The 22,799-nt window shown below is 37.4% G+C and overlaps 1 protein-coding gene across 2 annotated transcripts; it reads right to left on the bottom strand.

Moving 5' to 3' along the window:
* Positions 1-7: 7 nt before the first annotated feature.
* LOC132114559 (potassium voltage-gated channel subfamily KQT member 2-like) lies at positions 8-22,312 on the bottom strand. Of its 2 annotated transcripts, XM_059522733.1 has the most exons (17): positions 21,881-22,312; positions 16,823-16,913; positions 16,211-16,337; positions 15,383-15,558; positions 14,236-14,364; positions 13,781-13,891; positions 13,586-13,681; positions 13,181-13,275; positions 12,927-12,989; positions 12,338-12,367; positions 11,293-11,346; positions 9,959-10,152; positions 6,252-6,351; positions 5,865-5,996; positions 5,264-5,314; positions 1,921-2,038; positions 8-1,654 (listed from the first exon to the last, which is right to left on the bottom strand). In XM_059522733.1, the coding sequence occupies exons 1-17, from the start codon at positions 22,174-22,176 to the stop codon at positions 956-958; spliced, it is 2,562 nt and encodes an 853-aa protein (XP_059378716.1). In that variant the 5' UTR covers positions 22,177-22,312; the 3' UTR covers positions 8-955. The 2 variants fall into 2 exon arrangements, with proteins under 2 accessions (XP_059378716.1, XP_059378715.1); XM_059522732.1 differs by lacking the exon at positions 11,293-11,346.
* Between the last annotated feature and the right edge of the window lie 487 nt (positions 22,313-22,799).

Below are 22,799 nucleotides of genomic sequence, written 5' to 3'. Positions count from 1 at the left end.
AACTGACAAATAAATACTTTTGATACCTTTTCAGTTCGTTTATCCCTGACTATATGTGACTGCAGTTAAAGGGACTTTCTTTCAACGCCATTTCTTTCTAATCTCATTTGTCATCCTATTAGGTTGTCAACAAGCTATATTCCATAAACATGCCATGCATTTAATTAATTTTTAGGTCTGATTATTATTCAGTGTCTTCTTCTCTACAGAATAAATCATGATATCATAATGCAAGTTACCAAATCTAGAAAATCAAAACTGACTGCATACAATAGCATGGATATTTCTCCTCTGACCATCACCAAGGTTCGTACAAATATTAATAGTTCCTCCAAAAGTATGTGTCTTTATCCATAAGTGCTTTGATTTTAAAAGTAGCTATACAAAATGAATCAATCTTTCTATCCTACAGATGAGAAATGTAATAGGGAAGAAGTAAGGCATGCTCAGCTTTCTGCTCTTTTTCTTTGGCTGAAATTATTTTCTCTAAATGAACCTTTCAATTTAAGATGTTTACTATGAACACATGCCCTGATTAACTACACATTTTCATAACAGTCTCATAACACATTTCAGAAAAAAAGATGATACTAATAAATAAATAAATATATCATTAATCAAAATTATAGTTGTAAGGAAAAGTGCATTTGATTCTGCATTAGCTGTGGTGACTATGCAAACTAATACAGAAGAGGTGTCTTCTTTGTTTGGAAGATCCATGCCTAGGCTGTACTTGAATACACACAATCTTTTCCGCTTGTGAATGCACACATCCTTTGCCTCCATGATTGGGCTCTTTTTTAAATTGCAATGTTTAAGATTGACTTTTGCATCAATGCAGTCTGTAATCACTCCCACATTTTTGTTTTTGAGATGGACAATGGTTTAAATGGCCTCATACACATCCATCAGCTACAGTGCATCCAGGACACTGGTCTGCACAAGAAACTCCATACTATTTCAGACCAGGCCACATCCTGTCACTGAAAGGCCCCTCTCCTGTAAACGAAAGAGGGGATGGCGCTCCTGGCGTACAGAGGTCAGAGTCCGTATCCGACTCCGCCTCTGCCAGATAAGGCCTGAGACGGGTACACAGCATCCCGCCGCCTCCACCAATAAGCCTCAGACCCACCGGAGGCACGTAATCCTCTTCCCTGGCCTGAGAAATGCTAAAGCCGCTAAAAGAACGCTCTAGTTCTTCATGGTCCACTGAGGGAATGGAGACGGACGTGTCGCTCTCGGCCGCCTGCTGCTGGACGGATCTCCTGGACCTCCGTGAGCGACTGTTATCCCCGTTCTCGTGGAACGGTGGAGGTGGGATGCGGTACAGCGAGGGGTCGTCGGTGCCTATCGGCGAAACTCCTCGGCTGTTGTTCCAGAGAGGCACACTGAGGGGATGCTCATCCTGCTGATGCCATGAGGTAGAGGGCCTACATTCGCTGTCAGTGGGAGTCCCGTTGGGACCGGGATGGACAGGGGACGCATCCTCTTTCTCGTTCTGTGCTTTCTCACTCTTATGGTCAGGGCTGTGGTAAGGAGGAGCAGGGTAAGGCATTTTAAAGCCCAGAAGGGCTTCAGTCTCAGATCGTGGGATGCCCATGTGGGTGGTGTACAAGCTGACCAAAAAGTTGAGTTTGAGGTCCATTGCCCCCACCTGCACAGGGAGAGACAACAAGGCCCTTTAGCTTTGACATATACACTCTTAATAAGAAAAGACGAACAACCTTTCTGTACAAACAGCTATGTTTTTTTTTTACTTTTTATTATTTTATTTACAGTTTCACTATAAAGAACTATTGTTGAATGAAGATGTTCCATAAATGTTAAAGGTTCTTTATGGAACCATATATGCCAATAATGAACCTTTATTTTAAGAGTGTACAATTCTACACCAAATGAACTTGACATAACATGCTTAACCTGTTTCTCCATTTTGCTCAGACGTCCCATCATGCTTGGGTCCTCAGCCATCTCTGTGTCGCTTTTGGGCTTGTCCTTTTCTCCTTGTGCAGCTCCCTTTCCCAAAATCTGATCCACTCTAGGGATCCAATAGACCATCACTTCGACACATAGTCAATACACCCACATCCACACTGAGATACAATGGTTCACTGTGCACTGTACCGTGTCAAGTTAACAGAAACTTATGGAGAAGAACTTGAGCATGCGAATGCAAACATAGGACAGCAGGGTTGAAACAACAGAGAAAATGATTGAAGCCTGATTTGCTGAAATTGAGTGAATGTGATATTGCATGCTGCATGCAATACTGCAAAGTTATTAATCGGCATGCATTCATCTGGGACTTGGGAATCTCGTTGGAAAGATGACTCTTTTAAACAAATATGTGGTACAGCATTACATTGAGATGAATGCTCACAATACTGCAATTAAAACACATCTGAGTGTCTTTCTTTGCAGTTATTGACAGCAGTGTTGGGGAGCAACTGAATAAAAATGAAGAAAAAACTAATTTAACTATATTTTTCAATATGGAAATCTGATTATTCTAATGAATCATTTGTCCTAAGAGGTGTTATCTATCAAGTATGATCCTTTCAATTAAATCTTTTTTTTTTAGGGCATAAAGGCCTTCTGCTTAGCTAGGTCAGAATCAGTTTTGTTATTGTTAACTAAAGCTTAAACTGTAGTAAACTAAAAAAGAAGAGGCAAAAGCAATTATGAAACAAACAAATGATTCAACTGAACATTCAAAAATAAAAAGCTAATTCTAAATAACAATAAAAACAACAATAGTATATAAATACTAAAATAACTAATAATACAACCCCTGGCAAAAAGTATGGAATCACCCCTCTCAGAAGATGTTCATTCAAATGTTTAATTGTGTAGAGCAAAAACCAAGCACATATATGCCAAAAAAAACAATTTTCACTCAACAAAACAATATTCAGGCTTTATAAAACACTTAAAAAAACAACAAAGAAAGATAACTATAGTCAATTACAACTGTTGTTACAGATCAAACAGAGGAAAAAAATATGGAATCACACAAATCTGAGGAAAATTATATGGAATCACCAAATAAAAACACTACTAGTACTTTGTTGCACCACCTCTGGCTTTTATAACAGCTTGAATTCTCTGAGGCATGGATTTAACTAATGACAAACAGTATACTTCATCAATCTGTCTCCAGCTTTGTCTTATTGCAGTTGCCAGATCAGCTTTGCAGGTTGGAGCCTTGTCGTGGACCATTTTCTTTAATTTCCACCACAGATTTTCAATTGGATTGAGGTCCGGACTATTTGCAGGCCATGCCATTGACATTATATGTCTTTCCTGTAGAAATGTTTTCACAGATTTTGCCCTATGGCACGATGCATTATCATCCTGAGAAATGATGCTACCATCACCAAACATCCTTTCAATTGATGGAATAAGAAAAGTGTCCAAAATCTCAACATAAACTTTTATAGAAGATGTAATGACTGTCATCTCTCCCATACCTTTACCTGACATACAACCCCATATCATTAATGATTGTGGAAATTTGCATGTTTTCTTCAGGCAGTTGTCTTTATAAATTTCATTGGAACGGCACCAAACAAAAGTTCCAGCATCATCATCCTGCCCAATGCAGATTCGTGATTCATCACTGAATATAACTCTCATCCAGTCATCCACAGTCCAAGATTGTCTTTCTTTAGCCCACTGAAACCTTGTTTTTTTCTGTTTAGATGTTAATGATGGTTTTCGTTTGGCTTTTCTGTATGTAAATCCCATTTCTTTTAGGCGATTTCTTACAGTCCGGTCACAGACATGAACTCCACTTTCTGCCCATTTGTTCCTAATTTGTTTTGTTGTGCATTTTCTGTTTTCAATGCATATTGCTTTAAGTTTTCTTTCTTGGCGCTTTGATGTCTTTCTTGGTCTACCAGTACGCTTCCCTTTTACAACCTTTCCATTTGATTTGTACTTGGTCCAGATTTTAGACACAGCTGACTGGGAACAACCAACATCTTTTGCAACATTCCATGAAGATTTACCTTCTTTGAGAAGTTTGATAATCCTCTCCTTTGTTTCAACTGACATCTCTCGTGTTGGAGCCTTGAGTTATGTCAATCATCTTGGTTCAACACATCACTAATGTGTGCAAGCACTCGTTTTTAACTGCAGACTAATTAGCAGTTGTAATCAGATACAGGTGTTTGTTTTTCCATATAATTTTCCTAAGATTTGTGTGATTCCATATTTTTTTCCTCTGTTTGATCTGTAAAAACAGTTGTAATTGACTATAGTTATCTTTCCTTGTTGTTTTTTTAAGTGTTTTATACAGCCAGAATATTGTTTTGTTGAGTGAAAAATTTTTGTGGCATATATGTGCTTGGTTTTTGCTCTACACAATTAAACATTTGAATGAACATCTTCTGAGAGGGGTGATTCCATACTTTTTGCCAGGGGCTGTACTAACATAACACTGTCTGAATCATTCTAGCAAAATCTGTTGAATTAGGTGGTTTATGTAAATTAATAATAAAATAATTTCACCAATTCAAGTCCCTGCACTGCCTGTTTGGTCTACTTTTTTATAACAGAATATTTTGTTAAATGCTGTTGTTAGTTATTATTTGTATACTACTAATAATAATAATATAGTTTTGTACTGCCATCTCAGTTGAGACTCATATTAATTTATTCAAAAACCCAGTAAAACGTCTTGGATTAAATTATAAATTATATCATCAGAAAGATTTTGCATCCTTGAAGTAGCTTCCCAAAATTGTTTTTCAAACATACTGCACCAGTGGCAGGGAATTTGACTTTAATAATGTTGGGAAATAAATGAAAAATAATAAAAAATGTCTCCTGGTTCCATGCCTTATGATGCTTTGTGTGTTATACACACTGTACATTTAAATTATTCTCTCCTTTTTAAAGCCTGGAACAACATGCACAATTGCATCCGTCCCCCGGTAAACAGGCTGCATGGTCACACCATAGTGTGTTGTATTATTGTACAGCAAAAATACTTTTTTTTAATTAAAAATTCATGAAATAACTTTTCATAAGCTCAATTCTAAAGCAGTGAATTATTTATAAATAATTATATCCATCCAAAATGTAAATCTTTCTCAATGTGAACACACAATAACCAATCAAGAAACAATCCTACCAGTAAGTGACAAATTTTCCCTCATGATTTCAGTCATAACTTTCATGACACTGCAGTTTTTAATATAATGCTGTCCAATAATAAACCCATTCAGCCTGGGAACGCCATTGGTGAATGATTACGTACTTCTTGTGACGAGGGGTCGAGGGGGCAGGGGGACCCACAATCAAATCTATCCTGGCAAAGTACACAGAGAGAACATGGATACCAAGCATCATCAAGCAACACATGGAAACCACTCCCTGTAACCCAGCGTGGAGGACCGTCGACAAATAAGAAAGAATAGATTCCATACATGCCTGTTCTCACCCACTTCCAGGAACAGTGATTCATGTTTACATGTATGATAGAAATGGAATATATTGGAATATGTGTGGATGTTATTTCACAACATATATGAGGCTTGTTTGAGAGAAGAGGAGTGAATCTGAATTCAAATCATTTTGAATGTGACAGAAAATAAAAACACTGTGAATGTGATTTTGATCAAGCAGTGTTGATATATCTCATCCTGCTTTAGATTGTTTTTTTTTTCTGTAATATCAAATAATATTCTGTAATATCAAATAGTGACCGCCAGAGGGTGCAGTTTACAATCCAGCTACAGCTCTTAACCAATCCTGATTTACTAATGAAGCAGGTGGATCCTGTCACTGTCAGAAGGTTACCAGGACGTTGAAAACTTTGTGATGTGATTCTTTTTGTTCTAGACGGACTGAAGTCTTGCCTGGACTGAAGGTTTTTGATGCGTGACAGCATGTCCAGATGGCCTGCTGAATACTGCTCAATCACATCCATCACGTCATAGGGCCTGAGGCTCTCTTTAAATCTCCTCTTAGACACCAGGAACCGCATAATACTGGGAAATACAGAAGAGGTCTTTAATAAGGGTTTAACATATCTGAAAATTATCATATAATAAACATTTGATTATCCCACCAGTTAAATTTGTGTTTTCAGCATTTTTAAACAAATATGAATAATTCAAAATGTTTAAAATAAATTAAAATGTATTTAGTTATTTAAAAAAAGTTTTATTAAAAAAATATATATATTAGAAATATACATAATTGTTTCAGAGCAACACAATTTTCTGGAGATTTCTGCCTCTTACCAGATTGCTCTGATGGTGAACTTGAGTCCTGGAGACAGATCTGGCACAAACTCGCAGTGGAGACCCCTGTCGTCCCCAAACTCATCTGGAAGACTTGCCTCTACAACACAAAACCACAGGCAGCTCCCAATGTAAAGAGTCCTAATGTTGACGAAGAACAGCCCTCTGACAAGAGATTAAAGATGACAGAAAACATCTGCATAGCACACACATGCTCAATACACTGATAAAGGCACTCTACATTATACAACAGTTAGTTCCAGCCCTTGAATTCGATTGGCTGAGTGGCGTTCCAAGAATGATATTTACTGTAGTCCAACTGCAGTGCAACTCTGCCTGCGTTTCCGCCATTCTCAACCAGAGCATCAAGTTGAAGTTGTGTGAAGTTACTTGAAATAACGCCCTATTTACAGAACTGTTGTATAAAATCAATATCACACTTGCAAATGATGATGCTGTTCTGAAAATCAGCATGACTGTATTTTAGCTGTAGGAATAAGGGTATGCAAAGCTATGCTGAAATTCAGTACAATAGCTGCTCATGTGATATTGCTAGAATAAAATATTATAGATCATCATACAGGCCTGAAACAACATAATGTTGAATACATTTTTGGGAGACCTATCCCTAAGCACATGAATGGCACTTACATGACCAATTACCCCTAAGTGACTTTCCTTTTATTTATTATTATACACTTTGGAAAAAAAGTGAATGCTAAATGACAGGTGAGATTTTGTAAATTGAAATCAATTTATTCCACACTCCGGGGTACTCCAGGGGTAAAAAAATAAACAAAAAAAGGTTCTGCGAAATTTCTGCATCTGTGAAACTGATATCCCTCTTAATCTCATTATCATATTTTCAGCATTAGTCAAAAGCTTCAGACATGCTTTTAATATTTCAAAGTTTTAAACAGTAGTGTTACTCATGCATGAAGCACTTACAGAACCTGCTAGCCTATTATCTCAATAGCACATATGAGAGAAACTTTTGTGCACCTAACAAAATCTAGCAATCAAGCAAATTTCAACCCAGACAGCAAAATAGTGTTGGCCCAGATCAGACCCACATCTGGCCCATGTAAAATCCATGCGGGCCAGTTGTGGGCCGGATCTGGGCCGAAACTGCTTGCTGTCTGGGAACCCTCTAAGCTAAGACAAAAAAAAAGAAAAGGTATAAGTACTACATGTGTCATCCTTATGCCATATGAATGAGGATGGGACATCCGAAAAAGCATATCCAATTCAAATTACATAACAACCAGCTACGTAGTTAAAACTGCACAAGACAGATTTCTGGAAACATACTTGTTTCCTTCATAAGCTGAGAAATTCTGTCATGCAGGTTAGTGCAAAGTATTTGATGGAACGTGTAAGTTGCAAAGTGTTTCATTAACACCTTCATGGAACACATTCTGTCATGGGATGAGCATGAGACAGATATCCAGGCTGCTTTGCTCTGCTATCACACTTCACCATCATATGGGTGACAGAAAAGGCTAATACAGCTGCTATAAAAACTATCCAAGCATCATCGAAGGAATTCATATTTTGTGTGATAAATCAAGTGAAATGAACTTTCAGCCAAGCGTTCATGACAGAGAGTGTTGGATGATGGGCAGATCTGTGAAGATATGCTGCAGTTCAGTAATTAAGGTGCTATTTTTAAAACATGCATAGTGCTTCTTTATAGACTGCCATTGAGATTTATTTTTGGACTAGTGTTAAAGAGATGCAGCCCCGGACAACAGAAAGTCTTACTGATTAAGCCCTCAATCGCTGCCAAAATGTGAAGAGAAAAAGAGAGAAAAGGTGAAAGATAGAGAGAAAGAAATAGAGATGAGAGAGAAATGGTCAAAGATGACAATGATTTCAACCATGCAACTGTATAACACATGGTTTTTGCATATATTGGGCTTATTTTACATTAAGAGAGGGGGGGATTTGCTGACTTACTCATTAAAATTGACTTATCTCATTAAAAAGCACTTTCCATGAAAATATTATACTTTAATATTAAATTACTCTTTTTTTTACCAATCCCAATCCCATGTTTTCTTTTTTGATACTATTTGATATGTAAGTTAAATTATTAAGTAACAAAAAAGTAATCTATCATGAAATTAAGCTAGTTTTAAACATTAAATATCTGCAACCCTCGCTTAAAATTGTGATTTTGGTCCACCTCAAAGGTCTTGACTGTAACAATATTATAATTAGTATATCTAATAATAATAAAAAAAACATAATATTTCTCCAATAAATAAAGTAGGAAGATAGTAAATTATTATTCTAGCTCACATATCAGTGTGTTGCATAAGTTATTTATATAAATTCTCTCAGCTGAGGTCAGTGATGCTGGTTGTTATTTCTCCAAAATTTTAGCTGGTCATTTCTACCATGTGGCCTTTGCGAAAGCAGTGATCTCTGCATTGCTGTGTTTACAGATTCTGATTAAATGTAGTCAACTTCTAAGAGAAACTGCTCTGTCATCTCTGTGCTTTTTGGATCATATTTCTGGATCATGGCCTAACCTGGAGAACTCTTCACGGCGAAGTCCTCATCTTGCAACTCAATCAGCACTTTATTTTTTTCAGTAGAGAGAAATGAGAGAGAAACGGATGAGTGTGCAGGAAGTGAAATACATAAAATGGATCCATTTACACACACACACACACACACACACACACACACACACACACACACACACGTATATATATATATATATATATATATATATATATATATATATATATATATATATATATATATATATATATATTAAGTTGAGCACTGCAGATGTCATAAGAGAAACAGGAAGGGGCGAATTCACTTAACAACTGTGACACTGTAGCAAGTGGAATTTTAGTGAAAAAAACTACATCTCCTTCACTAACCATTCAAAATCCAGTTTAATTGTCAGTCTTCCCAGGGCAAACATTCTATATCAGCAAATGCTGCTGTATGAATTTCATTCAGCATGAAATATTGAGGCATTTGCACTGTTGCCTGATTTGAAGTTCCTGTAGTGAACCAGGTACTTAAAAATACAAATGCAGTAGCATGGGCAAAAAACACACAGACACACACACACAAAAAAACTATTAGCTGATGCAATTCATTATTAGTGAATCCCCCCCAAAGAATTTCACCATTGATTAAATATTTTGGGGGATCAAGCATCTAAGGCCATATAAACCTGCTCCTCCAATTACTGCAGCTGAAAAGCCACAAGTGGTTCAGCATCAACAAGCATCTTTAGAGAATAATATAATGTTTCACTGCAAACATGTTCTGAAATATTAAGCCACTTTCATGTTTTTCTGCAAGGGGACTAAACTGGAAATTCAGATCAGTTTTTCTGTTGGGCTGTTTCTTTAAATAGAAACACACACCTGTCATCTTCTGAATTCTAATGAATGGACTGTCACTGACACCATCTTTTGTGCTACAATACATTGAGCAATCCATTGTGGCATCTGGTCCTGTGCCAGGGAATTACAAACTATTCTCTCTAGCTGCTGAAGTCCCACACTGACACTTAAGAAGAAAAGAAAAAAATCCAGAGCGAGTGTTGTAAATTAGTATTGTAATGTACAGGTGAATGTACTTAAGTATTTAAAATCAGATTTATCTTGCACTCCAAATAACCGAGTGTGTATCCCAATATTCCTGTGTATGTGTGCATGACAACTTTCTCTAACCTTCAGAGTTCTGCCGAGAAGCTCCGTCTTTCATCCTGAAAGCGTGTTTTGCTTTGTTCCGCTCTGTGAAGCTCAAGCTCTTGGTCACTTTGCTTGGACTCTCTTTGACTCCCTCCTCTGCCTTGGGGGTCTTAGCCTCCTTCCCCCCTGTGCTCTTAGAGGGACTGCCTTTCTCTTTCAAGCTGGGCTTACCACTGCACAGCAGACACAATGACACACAAAAGACAGACAAAAAAAGCAAAGGAAACAGACAAATCATCCTGAGCCGACACTTAGAACTATTTTCCAGTGTGGTGAGAGAAATAATTCCTGAAAGCACCCAGTGCTAAAAAGAGAATAGTCAGTAAATTATATTGAAGACCAAAAAAACTAAGAAAATTGCTAATTAAAACGAAATGTAGATGGATTTCATCAGATACAACTGGTTAAACAGCTAAAAGCATATTTATTAGAAAACTTACTACTACTGTTCTTGTTTGCATGTTACAGCTTATAAAGAGTCTTAAAAGAAAGAATTTTTAAAAATAAAAGAAAAAAATGAAGCCACCAAAAATGAAATGTAATAAACAAATACGTGCTTAAAAAATAAAGATATGTACATTTCTAAAATGACTGAAACATGTAACCGTTAGACATTGTAAGCAATTTCACAACTGTACATTAAAAACTGAATGTATCGTTTCTGCATTCTACTTTAATAAAGATCAGACTCACATGGTAAAAGACATGGATAATGCTGCTTCTCAGTCATGCAATGCAATCCACAACTTCTGGATACAACAGCAGACCCACATGCTGCCACAGCGGAAACTTTTCAACAACAAAGCAAAGAAACACATGCATGTTGTTGGGCATGCTGAAAAAATACACAACCGTTACATTAAACACCTTTTAAAAACAGCCAAATGAATAAATGAAAAAGTGAGAGACTCCAATAAAACACGAGGCAGCTTGCAGAGGAGGATGGTCTCATGGGATTGAGGTCAAAAGCGATGGGAAGCGCTTCCAGGTGCAAAGTGGGAAAGCTGATCCGCAAAAAACAACAACAAATGTCTGCTTCTCTGGTTCGAACAAGACAACATTTTTAGATGATGGAGAGCAGAACATTTCTCAGCTCACCTGATGTAACGAGAGATTAAAATATGAATGTGCACTATGCTGTATGTCTCAAAAAATGTTGAAATATTTCACTTGAGCTGATGATGGTACACACTGAAGGAATACGTTTAGAAATAGGGGAAAAATCAAAGTCAGTAGGGAAGGAAAGAGACTAATTCAAATGCTGAAGAGAGAGATCTGGGCGTGCAGACGTTAGTATCTTTGTGCTACGGTACCTATTGCTTCTCGGGCAGCACCCACACAGGGTGTCTTTGTGTGAAATCTCACTACTGCGAATGTGGTTGGAGTGGGTTATGAGAGAGAAAAGATTATACAAGTAGTGGTCAAAAATGGTTTAGGCCATGTCCAACTGTGGGACCAAAAATCTGAGGTATTTCCCCCTAAAAACCCCCAAAGCATCCAACAGATTTTGAGCTACCCTGTCGAAAGAAACAAGCATATGCTGGTCAGGTATGTTTTGAAGCTTGGCAGCTGGTTTGAACTGGTCCCTAGTTGGTCATGAGCTGGTTTAAGCTGGTTATGTACTGGTCAAGTCCTGGTCTTAAGCAACTAGCTCCTGCTCAGGACCAGCTCAAACCAGCTACCATGCTTCAAAACATAACTTACCAGCATATGCTGTTTTTTTTCATCTGCTGTTACACTGAATGAAATAGAAATATGTTGTTTTAATGAGTCACAGGCTGCACTTGATTTTACAGGATTACAGTAGCAGGTGTTTTACAGGGCAAAACATAAAAAAACGTTTGATTGTTTTCTTTAATAAGACATTTCAGCATTAAAACCATTCAACTGCATTGATTATGCTTGTCTCAGTATGATACTGACTTATTCATCACCCTGTAAAAAACACTTGAAAATACTGCAGTATAAAGTGCAACAAGGTTGTCTTTGAATAACATTTATGATTTGAAATGACTTCAAACACAGCAATATGGGCTGTTTTCTCATTTGAAAAATGATGATAGTGCTCTGAAACTACAATTATCAATGTGTTTGAATGAGGTTTAGACTGACGTGTTGGGAATAGTCAAGTATCTATGGCAGGGGTCACCAATCTCAGTCCTGGAGGGCCGCTGTCCTGCAGAGTTTAGCTCCAACCCCAAATAAACACACCTGAACCAGCTAATCAAGATCTCACTAGGCATACTGACTTTCAAACAGGTGTGTTGGAGCTGGTTGGAGCTAAACTCTGCAGGACAGTGGCCCTCCAGGACCGAGATTGGTGACCACTGATCTATGGCAAAATCCATGACAACAAACCTTGGAGTGACTTCTAGCTGGGAGTCCTTCCTTTAGAAAGAGAGAAAAATGTGATGTTGAAAGCAATAAAGACATGAGATTAAAGCAGGCAACACCATGAACAAACATTTTAAACAGGAATAACATTAACAAACACAGTGGAGGCCAAAAGACTGAGAGAACTATTGAATATTCTGACTTTCTTTTTCCCATTCTTTTCTAATATAGGTTCTATTATTATTTTATCAGCATGACAATTTGTGTGAAAATTATCAGCATTTCAGCCGCATAAACTACAAGTCTGTGTAAAGCCTAATTATTATGTTCTCAAGCATGATGTGATCCAAAGATCATCGGAAGCAAAAACGTCTGACCGTGTGTGATTAATGAGCTAGTAATAATGCTGAATCTGAAGAATTTCTTCAGCATTGTCATTAACTTTTCCTTGTTGCACACATTTAAAACATTCGATTATTTACAGGTTCAAGTTGTTCAAATAAATCCAGATTTTCAGTGTGGTCTCAGACTTTAGACCCCTCTGAGATATGATAATTCTAATATTATTTACATATTAAAGAGTTTTAAATGCTCTTTTGTAAAATGAACAGACCTGAAACCAGATTTTCCTGTCAGGCTCCTTAAAATGTCGAGTTGATTTACAGGAGGGATGAGTCTTCAGATAGAGGGAGAACAGGGAAAAGACTTTTAGCGTATCAAACTCTTGAAGAGAGTTTATTAAAAGAAGTTGAAAATATTAAAAAAATGCTAATGAGAATTAATATAAACATAAAAACAACACGCTAACAAACAAATGGGTCATTAAAATACAGTATCTACAGTTACATTGGTCTTCAAGATGACTACCTGTACATTGGGACCGACACAGTCTGCTCATAAAAGTCCCATGTGGAAAGCAGGTCTGTCCGTGAAAGATTTGTGGCATAAAATCTCCAAGCTGCCTGATGTGGGGGGAAAAAATCTTTGAAATTAACTTCTAAAGCAGCAAATGACTTCCATAGTAATACATTACTGTATGCAGTAACCATCAACATTCCAAGCCATCTAAATCAAAGAAAACCTGATGAGAGCTAAAAGATGATCCTTAATTTACCATTTTTATCATAGCAAAGTCAACATCAGCTAAACATGCTATTAGTAGTCCAACTGAAAGATATTAGTAAGCACATTTATAGACTCCAGAAATTCCTACAAATGCTGATTTCCTCAGAATGTGTCTGGTGTGGATTACAGTAGAGTTATAGATCTGACCTGGATAAGAGCCGCGGCAGGGTTACGTCGCTTCTCAAAATGTTTCTGTCTGTGCTGCTCTTGAACCTTTAGAGCAAATCCTGAGCCCAGGATTCCCTGCAACAAAGAAAACAGTGCAGAAACACAACTGTATGTGAGCCAAGTCTGAAGTCAGGCACTGGAGATGCTCAAAACATCATCTTGGTTGGAACTCACCGCAGGAAGAGCGAAAAAAGCTACACCGATCAGACTGAATGTGGCAGCAATTAGACGCCCATTCCATGTGACAGGAAACTTATCCCCATAACCAATAGTTGTAAGAGTGACCTAGAGAATAGAAATGATTTTGCTTAACAATGGCATAGTTTGTGTGTGTGTATACTAATAATAAAACCTAGTAAGGCTCTAGGATGGTCATTAAATTCAATCTCATGTTTGGATCCTGTTAGTGTCCATCAGATCAGTTTATGGAGTAATTTCCACTATTAGTTTACTATAAGTCACTTTGGAGTAAAATGATCTGCCAAAGGAGGCTAAGAGGAGCTGCCAGTTCTTTATGGCACTGGTCCATTTGTGAAATGGATCTTTGAACAGCATCTTATTTCACTGTGTCGTATCATCTCATTGGATCTGATTAGATTGAGGCAGCAGGAAGAAGCTGTAGCACTTACCAGCCCCCACCAGAGGGCGTCTGCGTACGTGTCGAACATCTCTGCATTGTCATCCTTCTCCACGGAGTACACCAAGAAAGACGCCAGGATAAGACAAAGGAATCCAATATACCACGCCGTGATGAGTTCCTACATTTAGGGATTCAAAAATGTTAGGAAAATCAGGAACATGTGATGCACTCCTAACCTAACCAAAAAAAAAAAAAAAAAAATGCTAACTGCATGCAATCCCATATAAAGATTATTTTTCAAACTGCTTTAATGCTCAGCATAGCAGTATTTACATTCAAAAACAGTAAAATGAGTAATATTGTTAAATATCATTACAATTTGAAAAATAATTTGTTTTTCTATTTGAATATATTTTAAATGTAATTTATTCATGTAATGGCAAAATGGAATTTTTGGCAGCCATTACTCCAGTCTTCAGTGTGACATGATTCTTCAGAAATCATTCTAATATGCTGATTTGATGCTCGGGAAACATATTTTACTATATCAAAGTTAAAAACAGCAATACTTGTATTATGCCTTGAGATGCTTATGTGCAAACTGATACACTTTTTCAGGATTCTTTAATGAACAATGTTTAAAAGAACAGAGCCATTGTTACAATATAAATTAAAAGATTATTTTAAATAGCCTTGTTCCAACTTCTTATTCAGTAAATCTCTAATACAGCAAAAAAAATTGCTTCTAAATCCTTTCACGGGTGATTAAGGCCATTCAATTATTTTAATAGCTGCAGACTAAACCGAGTGATATAGTTTCTCCAGTAATAGAAACTAATGGATAATAATGAATTTGCTGCCCAGTGACCCAAATGGCAAACTGGTGGGAATATGCTCACTCAGTAACCTACTTAATGTGAACTTTAGCAATATCTGTTTTCAATTAGTACACATTTACTACCCATTCAACACACAAATCCATATGCAAACAAACATCTGTCTATACATACATTATGCACATTGATAGACACTCAATATGTGAGTTTAAACAAATGATCCGGTATTTAACATTTTATCCTGACCAGGCAAGCACAATGTGATACAATGTGATTTTGTTGTATACATATAATTTTCTGCTTTCAGTGTGGACAGAAATAAAAAGTACTATTCTTTCATATGTAAACAGGCATGGTCACCTTGCTGTGTGCGTAAACAACAGATCCCAGGAGTTTCCATGTGCCACCGCGGCGGTCCATACGCAGCATTCGAAGGATCTGAAGAAACCTCAGACTCCGTATGGCAGAGGTGGCAAAAACATTTCCCTGTGAGCCAGCGGCCAACACAGACACTGAGGCAAAAAGGACCATGATATCTGCAAAAAGAGAGTATATATTAATTAACAGATTACCTCCCAAAGACGACTGTCATCCTTTAAGAAGCCATTTGATTGGAAAGTCCATTATTAAAATAAAAATGATTATGATTAAGCATTATGAAATTATTTGATTAATCCAATTATACTGTCACCATCCTTGAGTGCATTATATAAAGAATGAGGAAGAAGGAAGAGAGAATTAGAAACATTTCCTTTCTAATATCTTAAAGGGATAGATCACTAAAAAAATCCTTATTCTGTCAACATTTACTCACCCTCATTTATTCTTTCTTCAATAAAACACAAGAGAGATACTGAAGAATGTTTTCTATTTGTGTTCAACACCAGGGTGGTTAAATGCTGACAAAATTTTCATTTTTGGGTGAATTATTCCCCTAATGTGATTGGGATCAGTCTCATATTCACTGGCATCATGTATTCTTTCAAATCATGCACTAATGGAGTTCATATTATTCTGCTGTAGTACTGGCATTCAGTGTATCAAGTGTCATAACTCAGAGAGTTTTCTCATTTACTGCCCCAGAAAAAGTTGTTTCTTGTCTCTTGAGCAGAAAGAATAGCAAGAGAGAGAGAGAGAGGAACATGCATTAGAGAGGAAAATACCAAAAAAAAGAAATTATTTTCAAACCGATGATAGAGAAGGGTTTGCGTGCAAATCTCAGTCTTCCTCTCCATCCTCTGTAGCGACAGCAGCACCCGGCTGCCCAAATCCTCACAATATATTCCACACCAAACACCACGATTGTCACAACTTCCTAAACAGACAGCAGACACATCCACTTACTGACATTTATTTATGCTGTCTTATAGACTGTACATATATATATAAAATTTAAAATAATGTCCAATAATATAATAGAATATAATATAATGAGACAAATGTAACAAAATGTAACAGGTATACATAGCCAAAAGCTATAATAAGTATGATTCAAAAATACACCTATCACAGTACATCCAAGCTTTATGTTAAAAGAGCACTATGTAAGTGCTTGATGGCTACTGTTACACTGACACAAACAGATCTATAAAGTGTCATGTTCACAGCAATTGACATCACCACTGGATAATGTCCAACTTGTCACGTTCTGTTAGAATGTGGAACAGATTCTATTGTGATCTGGAGTATCTATAATGTGCACACACAAGTCTGAAGTGTTTGATATAAAAATCTGACAGCAACACTGCCATGAATCAGCTTCTGCCTGTAAATCATGTTAAATGAGGATCAGATACAGACCAGGATGTACAAGGCACTCTCAGAGCTTTTCTTGTGTTCTTTGATCGTTGCGAACACTGACAGGACCAGGCAGGAGAACACCAGCAGAAACCTGCAAGACAGGACAGTAGTAAATCAAACCAAAACAAAAAAACCGCTGGGTTGTGTTCGCATGATATATCAAAGCATCTAAACAAGCTCCAACTAAGAAGTTTCAGAATTAGAAGTTATTCATTGACATAATTTTGTTTTGGACAGAGAAGTCAATGCATATTCATGATGAGTAATTGGAATCGAGGCCTCTCGGGCCTGTCGATGGCTTTGTGATCTATGAGGACAAATACTGGCTTAAGCGAGACAAGAATCCATGGAGAGTTCCTGGCACTCTGCAGTTAAACTCAGAGATAAATCCCTGAAGAGAGAGAAGGACTAAAATAGCTGAAAGTCTCATTAGCATAAAACCTCTCTGGGCCTCACAGCCATGTACAGTGAAAAAAAAACAAAAAAAAACAATGTCAAATAAACCTGAAATACTCTGAGTCTGAACTGACATCCAAAGCTAACTGGAGACTACCAAAACTTTTTAGCGCAGTGGTTTTGCCCCGATTCACACCATTAGAGAGGCAACAAAACAGGGATTTGTGAGATTTGGCACTGTGTGATAAAGTTAAATGTCAGGGAATCTGAACATCACACAATCAGTGAAAGCACTCAAATAACTGATGCAATGTCTTCAATACGCAGAAAAAAAAAACATTCAGAGAGGAAGTCAGACAGAGATGATGAGGGTGTTAATGAAAAGGTCTCCATTTCATTCTGCTTTCTCCCAGAAAAAAACACACACACACACACACATGTATATTTTATTATTATTATAAGGTTATTTGATCTTAAACATAATAATATAATAAATAATAATAATCATAAAATACTGTAGATGTAGCTACTGAGAATCCCTGAATTATTTTGAGTCATGTTTACAATTTGTAGTTCCATAATTTCCTTTTTGGATCAGTCAGATTTTATTTTTATTTATTTATTTTTTAAGTTTGGCAGTGATCTTACCAACCTCAGTCAACAAGGCACACACTATTTAGTCTTTGGCCCTGAGGGAGCGATAATTTATGCAAAGAAAAACATTATAATAAAGAAACTCTACCTACTGTATATGCTATAATGCTATGCTATTCATTTTCAATATATCAGTATTGATCTCAAACAGACCAGCTTTGCAGTTGCTGTTGAATGACTGTAGAGATGTCAGGCATAAAACACATCCTCCCCACTAGACTGCTCCTTGCCACAGGTATTAATATTTTATGTCATAACAGAAACTTATCTGCTAATTTGGAACAATCTAACAGAAGGAGATCAGTAAAACAGACTGGTCCTAAAGGGAATGAGGCCAGAGATTAATAAATGAAAGCTGCATTAATAAAGGTGGCAAACAGCGGATTAGAAAGTCATGGAAAGGAAATCAGCTTAAACAAGAATCCTCACAGGAAATTTAATCTTTACTGTATGGACCAAAAAATTAATAAAATGCAGAATCGTACAGAACCAGTGCCATCAGACACCAGGCGTGGCTTTCAGGAAACACATCACATTATGAGAAATGATTGCTCACCATCCTGCTCTCAGCTGGTTTGGACTTCATGGCCAATTAGTGGCTTCAGATGATAAGGGAGCCATTTATTATAAACTTGCCCTGAAATCACACTGTCATTGATACAACTACCCTCGAATAACCATAGCATTTCAACAGCAGCTCAATACAAGTTTTGCACTTCTCTGATGCTGATGAATTACTGACTTATGCATCAATCTCTAAGATCTGAATGACCTGCCATCAGGTAAGGATTTTTTTCTAAAGGCTGCCAGAACATTTTGCTTTGAAAGTGCGAATATCTAATACGATTTTCTCAAATGAACAAACTGACCACAGAGGCATCAAGCACAAGCTCGTAAAGACTGCAATTATCTCAGCAACAATACAGCATTATGATACTCACTATTTGTGATCCTGCAGAACCTCTGAATATCAGATGTAAGAAATAATAACCAGTTAAATAAACATGAAAACAAATAATCATTAAGCCCTTTTGTCTTTGTCAGACTGGTTATTGCTCTTAATGTTGGCAACGGCCACAGTCTCATCTGGAAATTGTAAAGCGGAGTAGATTATACAGGCCTGTAAAACAGAGTGACAGCAAGGACATTCTTTGAGTCAGCAGTGAATAAACATAAAGAGTAATGGATCTCTCTCATTCACCCCATTAGTACAATTCTCTCAAAACCAGACTCTCCAGACTGAACCAAAACATAAAATGATTTGTTATTAGGTGAAATTAAATTGTAATTCATATTAAATCACAATTAAGTAATGTCTTAATGATTAAAATACTGTTTAAAAATGTGGGTCCTGAAAGTCTCTCGTGTTCACAAAGGCAGCATTTATTTGATCAAAAATACAGTAAAAATGGTTGTTTATTTTCTTCTCCACCTGTTTTTTTCTGACCCCACTGTCCAAAGGTCATGTCTTAACTTTGTAATTTCTGTAATGCCTTAGTTTTGAATATTTTTCATGGGGATTTATTATTTTTTTACTTTTCAGTCTGAGTTAAACCTCTGTTTCGATCAATTTATTATTCATATAAATATTTTAAATCTTACTGACCCAGAATATTATATTCTTAACCCTCTGATTGTATTCGCTGCCAATAACTGACTACCATCAGCAAAATTAAGTTGCATATACATTAAGTACCTATGCTGATATAAATACTCAAAGCATTCACCACTTCCAAATATCTCCTTGTACCCTTTTCATTAAGCCCGAGAAATAAAGGCTTAGTGGAGTCTGTACAGCATGCAAAGTGCTATCTCTGCATTTAATGCTTGTGAAAGAGAGAGGAAAACACACTTAAAGTAAGAGGCCAAAGTCAGCACACTGCACTGCACTCGGTGTGTGTGTGTGTGTGTTTGTGCACTAGACAGAGTAAAATGGATGGTGATTGTATAAATAATGCATCTTCAGAACTCACATTCATGTCTCAGGTAGGTGGGAGTCTTCTATGAGGGTTGCACGATGACCAGCAGAGCAGACAAAGACATTTACAGCTATACAGAAGATTAGACAGCTCAAGCTCCAATATCAATGATACAGTCTGAGGTTATGATGCTGTATTATGACAGACTGGTTTATAGGTGCCATAAGAGATGAATCTCAAAGACATTTGAGGTAATGGAGCACTCTCTGAGCTATATGTGTTTCTAAAAGGCTACAGAAGAAGTGATACTACGTCTTGTTTTAAGATTCAAACACAGGACCAATCTTATCTCTCCAGCCAAAAACACAAAGGGATTTCAAAGTTTCATAATTTGAAAACCAATCCTATGATCTTAATTGATCTTAAATCTTCTAGAGGATGCCATCATGATAGAAAACAAACACAAGGTCTTTTACAACAAAACAGTCTGTTATAAAACAGGACTGTTATGATTACTAATATAATGTACCTGAAGAACTTCCAACAGAAAAAGGTTATAATGCTTAGACAACATCCAACAGGCTCATAAAATAATACAGAACCTCACGCAAGAACTTCAGTTCATCCAGTAGGATCTTTTTTGATTCTTTTTAAATTCCCATTAGGTTCCAAATTACTACAGATATTTCAATCCATAAAGATTTTTTTTATTACTGACAGCTCAGCAGGATAATGAAGGTGCAAATATATTACAGGCCATAAATAGAAAATAAAAATAAATAGAGATGCAATTAAATTACTTTATCACCTCTGTGTCAACAGAGTCATGGAAATGTTGTCAGGTAATCTTTGTCATGTGCATTTCTAGCATTTCATCAGTAACATACTGCTCATATTTTGTAAGCAAGCGGTACAGTGATCCACACATGCAGTAGACTTACTACATTATTGTAATACAGTATTTAGCCTACATTAAATGCTAGATTCCCAGTAATCGTAGTAACCATGGTACTTACAGTACTTCCTTGGTGTGTATTGTTCTGATACTCATTTGGTTGGGAATGCATTTAGCAAACGATACAGTAGTCAATTCGGGTTACGTTTCAATTGACTTTAGGTAAATAACCACTAAATACAGTACAATGCAATTTTTCTTCATCTGACTGTATCCTGTACTTTTCAGAACAAAAAAAAAATCGCACCTAAAAAAGTAACAATCATGGTTTTGATATAAACAGTAGACAGTAGCTATTTTGCGTCTGTCGCTGTTCTTTTTTGAAGCAAACATAGACGAATTCGAAAGTTTTGCCATGACCGCCACATTTAAGATGCCATGGCAATGTAAAAGTACTTAAACTTTTAAAAATAAGTCTCAATATAACTTTATTCTTGTTGTCTAGCTACTTTTGAACGCAAGAACCTGTCTCGTGTAAACACCGCCTGGGTCTCGGACTCACGAACTGCGCCTTTCAGCCAATCATTTACGCGAAAGTTACGTCACCCTATTATTATTCATAAACCAGACTAAGAAGGTCTGAAAATGTGTCCCTTCACTTTCTAGAGCTTTCCTATCCCTGTGCCACAGCAAATAACCCAGCGACGCCCCCGTTTGCATGCCTCCGGTGTAGCCATGAACCGCTGGCACGGTTTCCCCCTTCCCTTCGGAAGCAACGCATTCGTTTGAAAGCGGCTTAGAGCAAACACGAGTGCAGTGACGCGGTACTACAGGAGCTGACCGGTGCTGAAACCGCTGCCTAATGATACCGTGTGCACGGAGTCTGTATGCATTATTAATAATCTGTGAACACTTTCCAACATGTCAGTTTATGAAATATGCACAGCTGTGAAAAGCTTATTTGGCGGTCTGTGTCTGAATTAATCTTTGACATTTGCTACAGTACACGGACTAAACTTTTACATATGTTCCCACTGTTTGACTGACTGACGCTCTGCGACAAAAGCTGCAGGCAGGCCGACAACATCTCAAACTTTCAGCATTCTGGACGATGCAGCACAGCACTATCTCTGGCGGTAAAGGAGGGTGATTCCCATGCCACGCAGTAACGCAAATCACGGAGCACATACTCACACATAAGCGTGGTAAATGAACGCCCAGCCGCGGGGTCTTTCCAGCGCATTGTAAAGGAAATTTTGCAGTCTGCGATAACGCGCGTTTCTTTTATGAGCGCTGCGCCCCCTGGAGATGCTGGACCTCGGTCTGCACAGGATGCTGCCCCGTTTTGTGCTCTCGGAACCGGCGATAAGAAGTGCCCCGTCTCGGCTCGTCTCCGCAGCCCCGGGGTCCAGTCCCACAAAGCCGACTTTCAGTTTCTTCTCCCCCGCAGGGGGGTGGTAAACATTACCGTTGGCTGATTTTTTCACCATCCTTATAGTCTGACAGATCCAAACGAGTGTATAGAGTAGTCGTGGGCAGACATTGCCGAACCGGGGTGTGTTCTGTAGTGCGGCGGTCTCGCACTAAAAGCCAATTGAAAAGCCAAGGCGAAACTGCAATGGGTAGTCTTACGCCTTCCGGCTCCTCTACGAGCCTCTATATTTAATGTTTCAGCAGTCGGATTTTGGATGAAGGGGCTGATGTAACAAATTGTTTCAAGTAGTAAATAATAAGAGAGCCAGTTAAATCATTCATGGAAGAAAAGAAATAGAACTTTGCTATGCTGAAATCTTAATGCACACCAAAAACAGCCTTTCACAGCACAATGGAGACGAGCAGTAGCTAATTCCAGGTTGTTGTCAGGTTAAATAGAGTAATGTTTACCTTAAGTAAAACTGTAAAACATTCTAAAATCTCATAAAAAGGGTTGATTTCTCCACAGATGTGCAATTAGACAATCTATAATGGGGGGAAATGGTTATTAAGGAAGACCAATCAAAAGTTGGTTTAATTGAAAGTGTGATGATAAACAGTGTAGGATGTTTCACTGTTCTTAACATCTCTCCATTCCCACTTATACTGTACATACTATACTAGTTATGTAACCTGTTCT

The sequence above is a fragment of the Carassius carassius genome, chromosome 34 (assembly GCF_963082965.1).
Source record: "Carassius carassius chromosome 34, fCarCar2.1, whole genome shotgun sequence".
In the NCBI taxonomy this organism is placed as follows: Eukaryota; Metazoa; Chordata; class Actinopteri; order Cypriniformes; family Cyprinidae; genus Carassius; species Carassius carassius.
This window is presented reverse-complemented; position numbering and strand designations above follow the sequence as displayed.

Bases quoted from the DNA above. Each gene is read 5' to 3' on its own strand.
- LOC132114559 (XM_059522733.1), bottom strand. From the start codon at position 22,176: ATGGTGAAAAAATCAGCCAACGGTAATGTTTACCACCCCCCTGCGGGG. The intron at 12,368-12,926 runs GTCTGTTCATTT...CTCTTTCTAAAG, and splicing joins ACAGGAAAATCTGGTTTCAG to GAAGGACTCCCAGCTAGAAG. The intron at 10,153-11,292 runs GTACCGTAGCAC...TCTGCTGTGCAG, and splicing joins TGCTGCCCGAGAAGCAATAG to TGGTAAGCCCAGCTTGAAAG.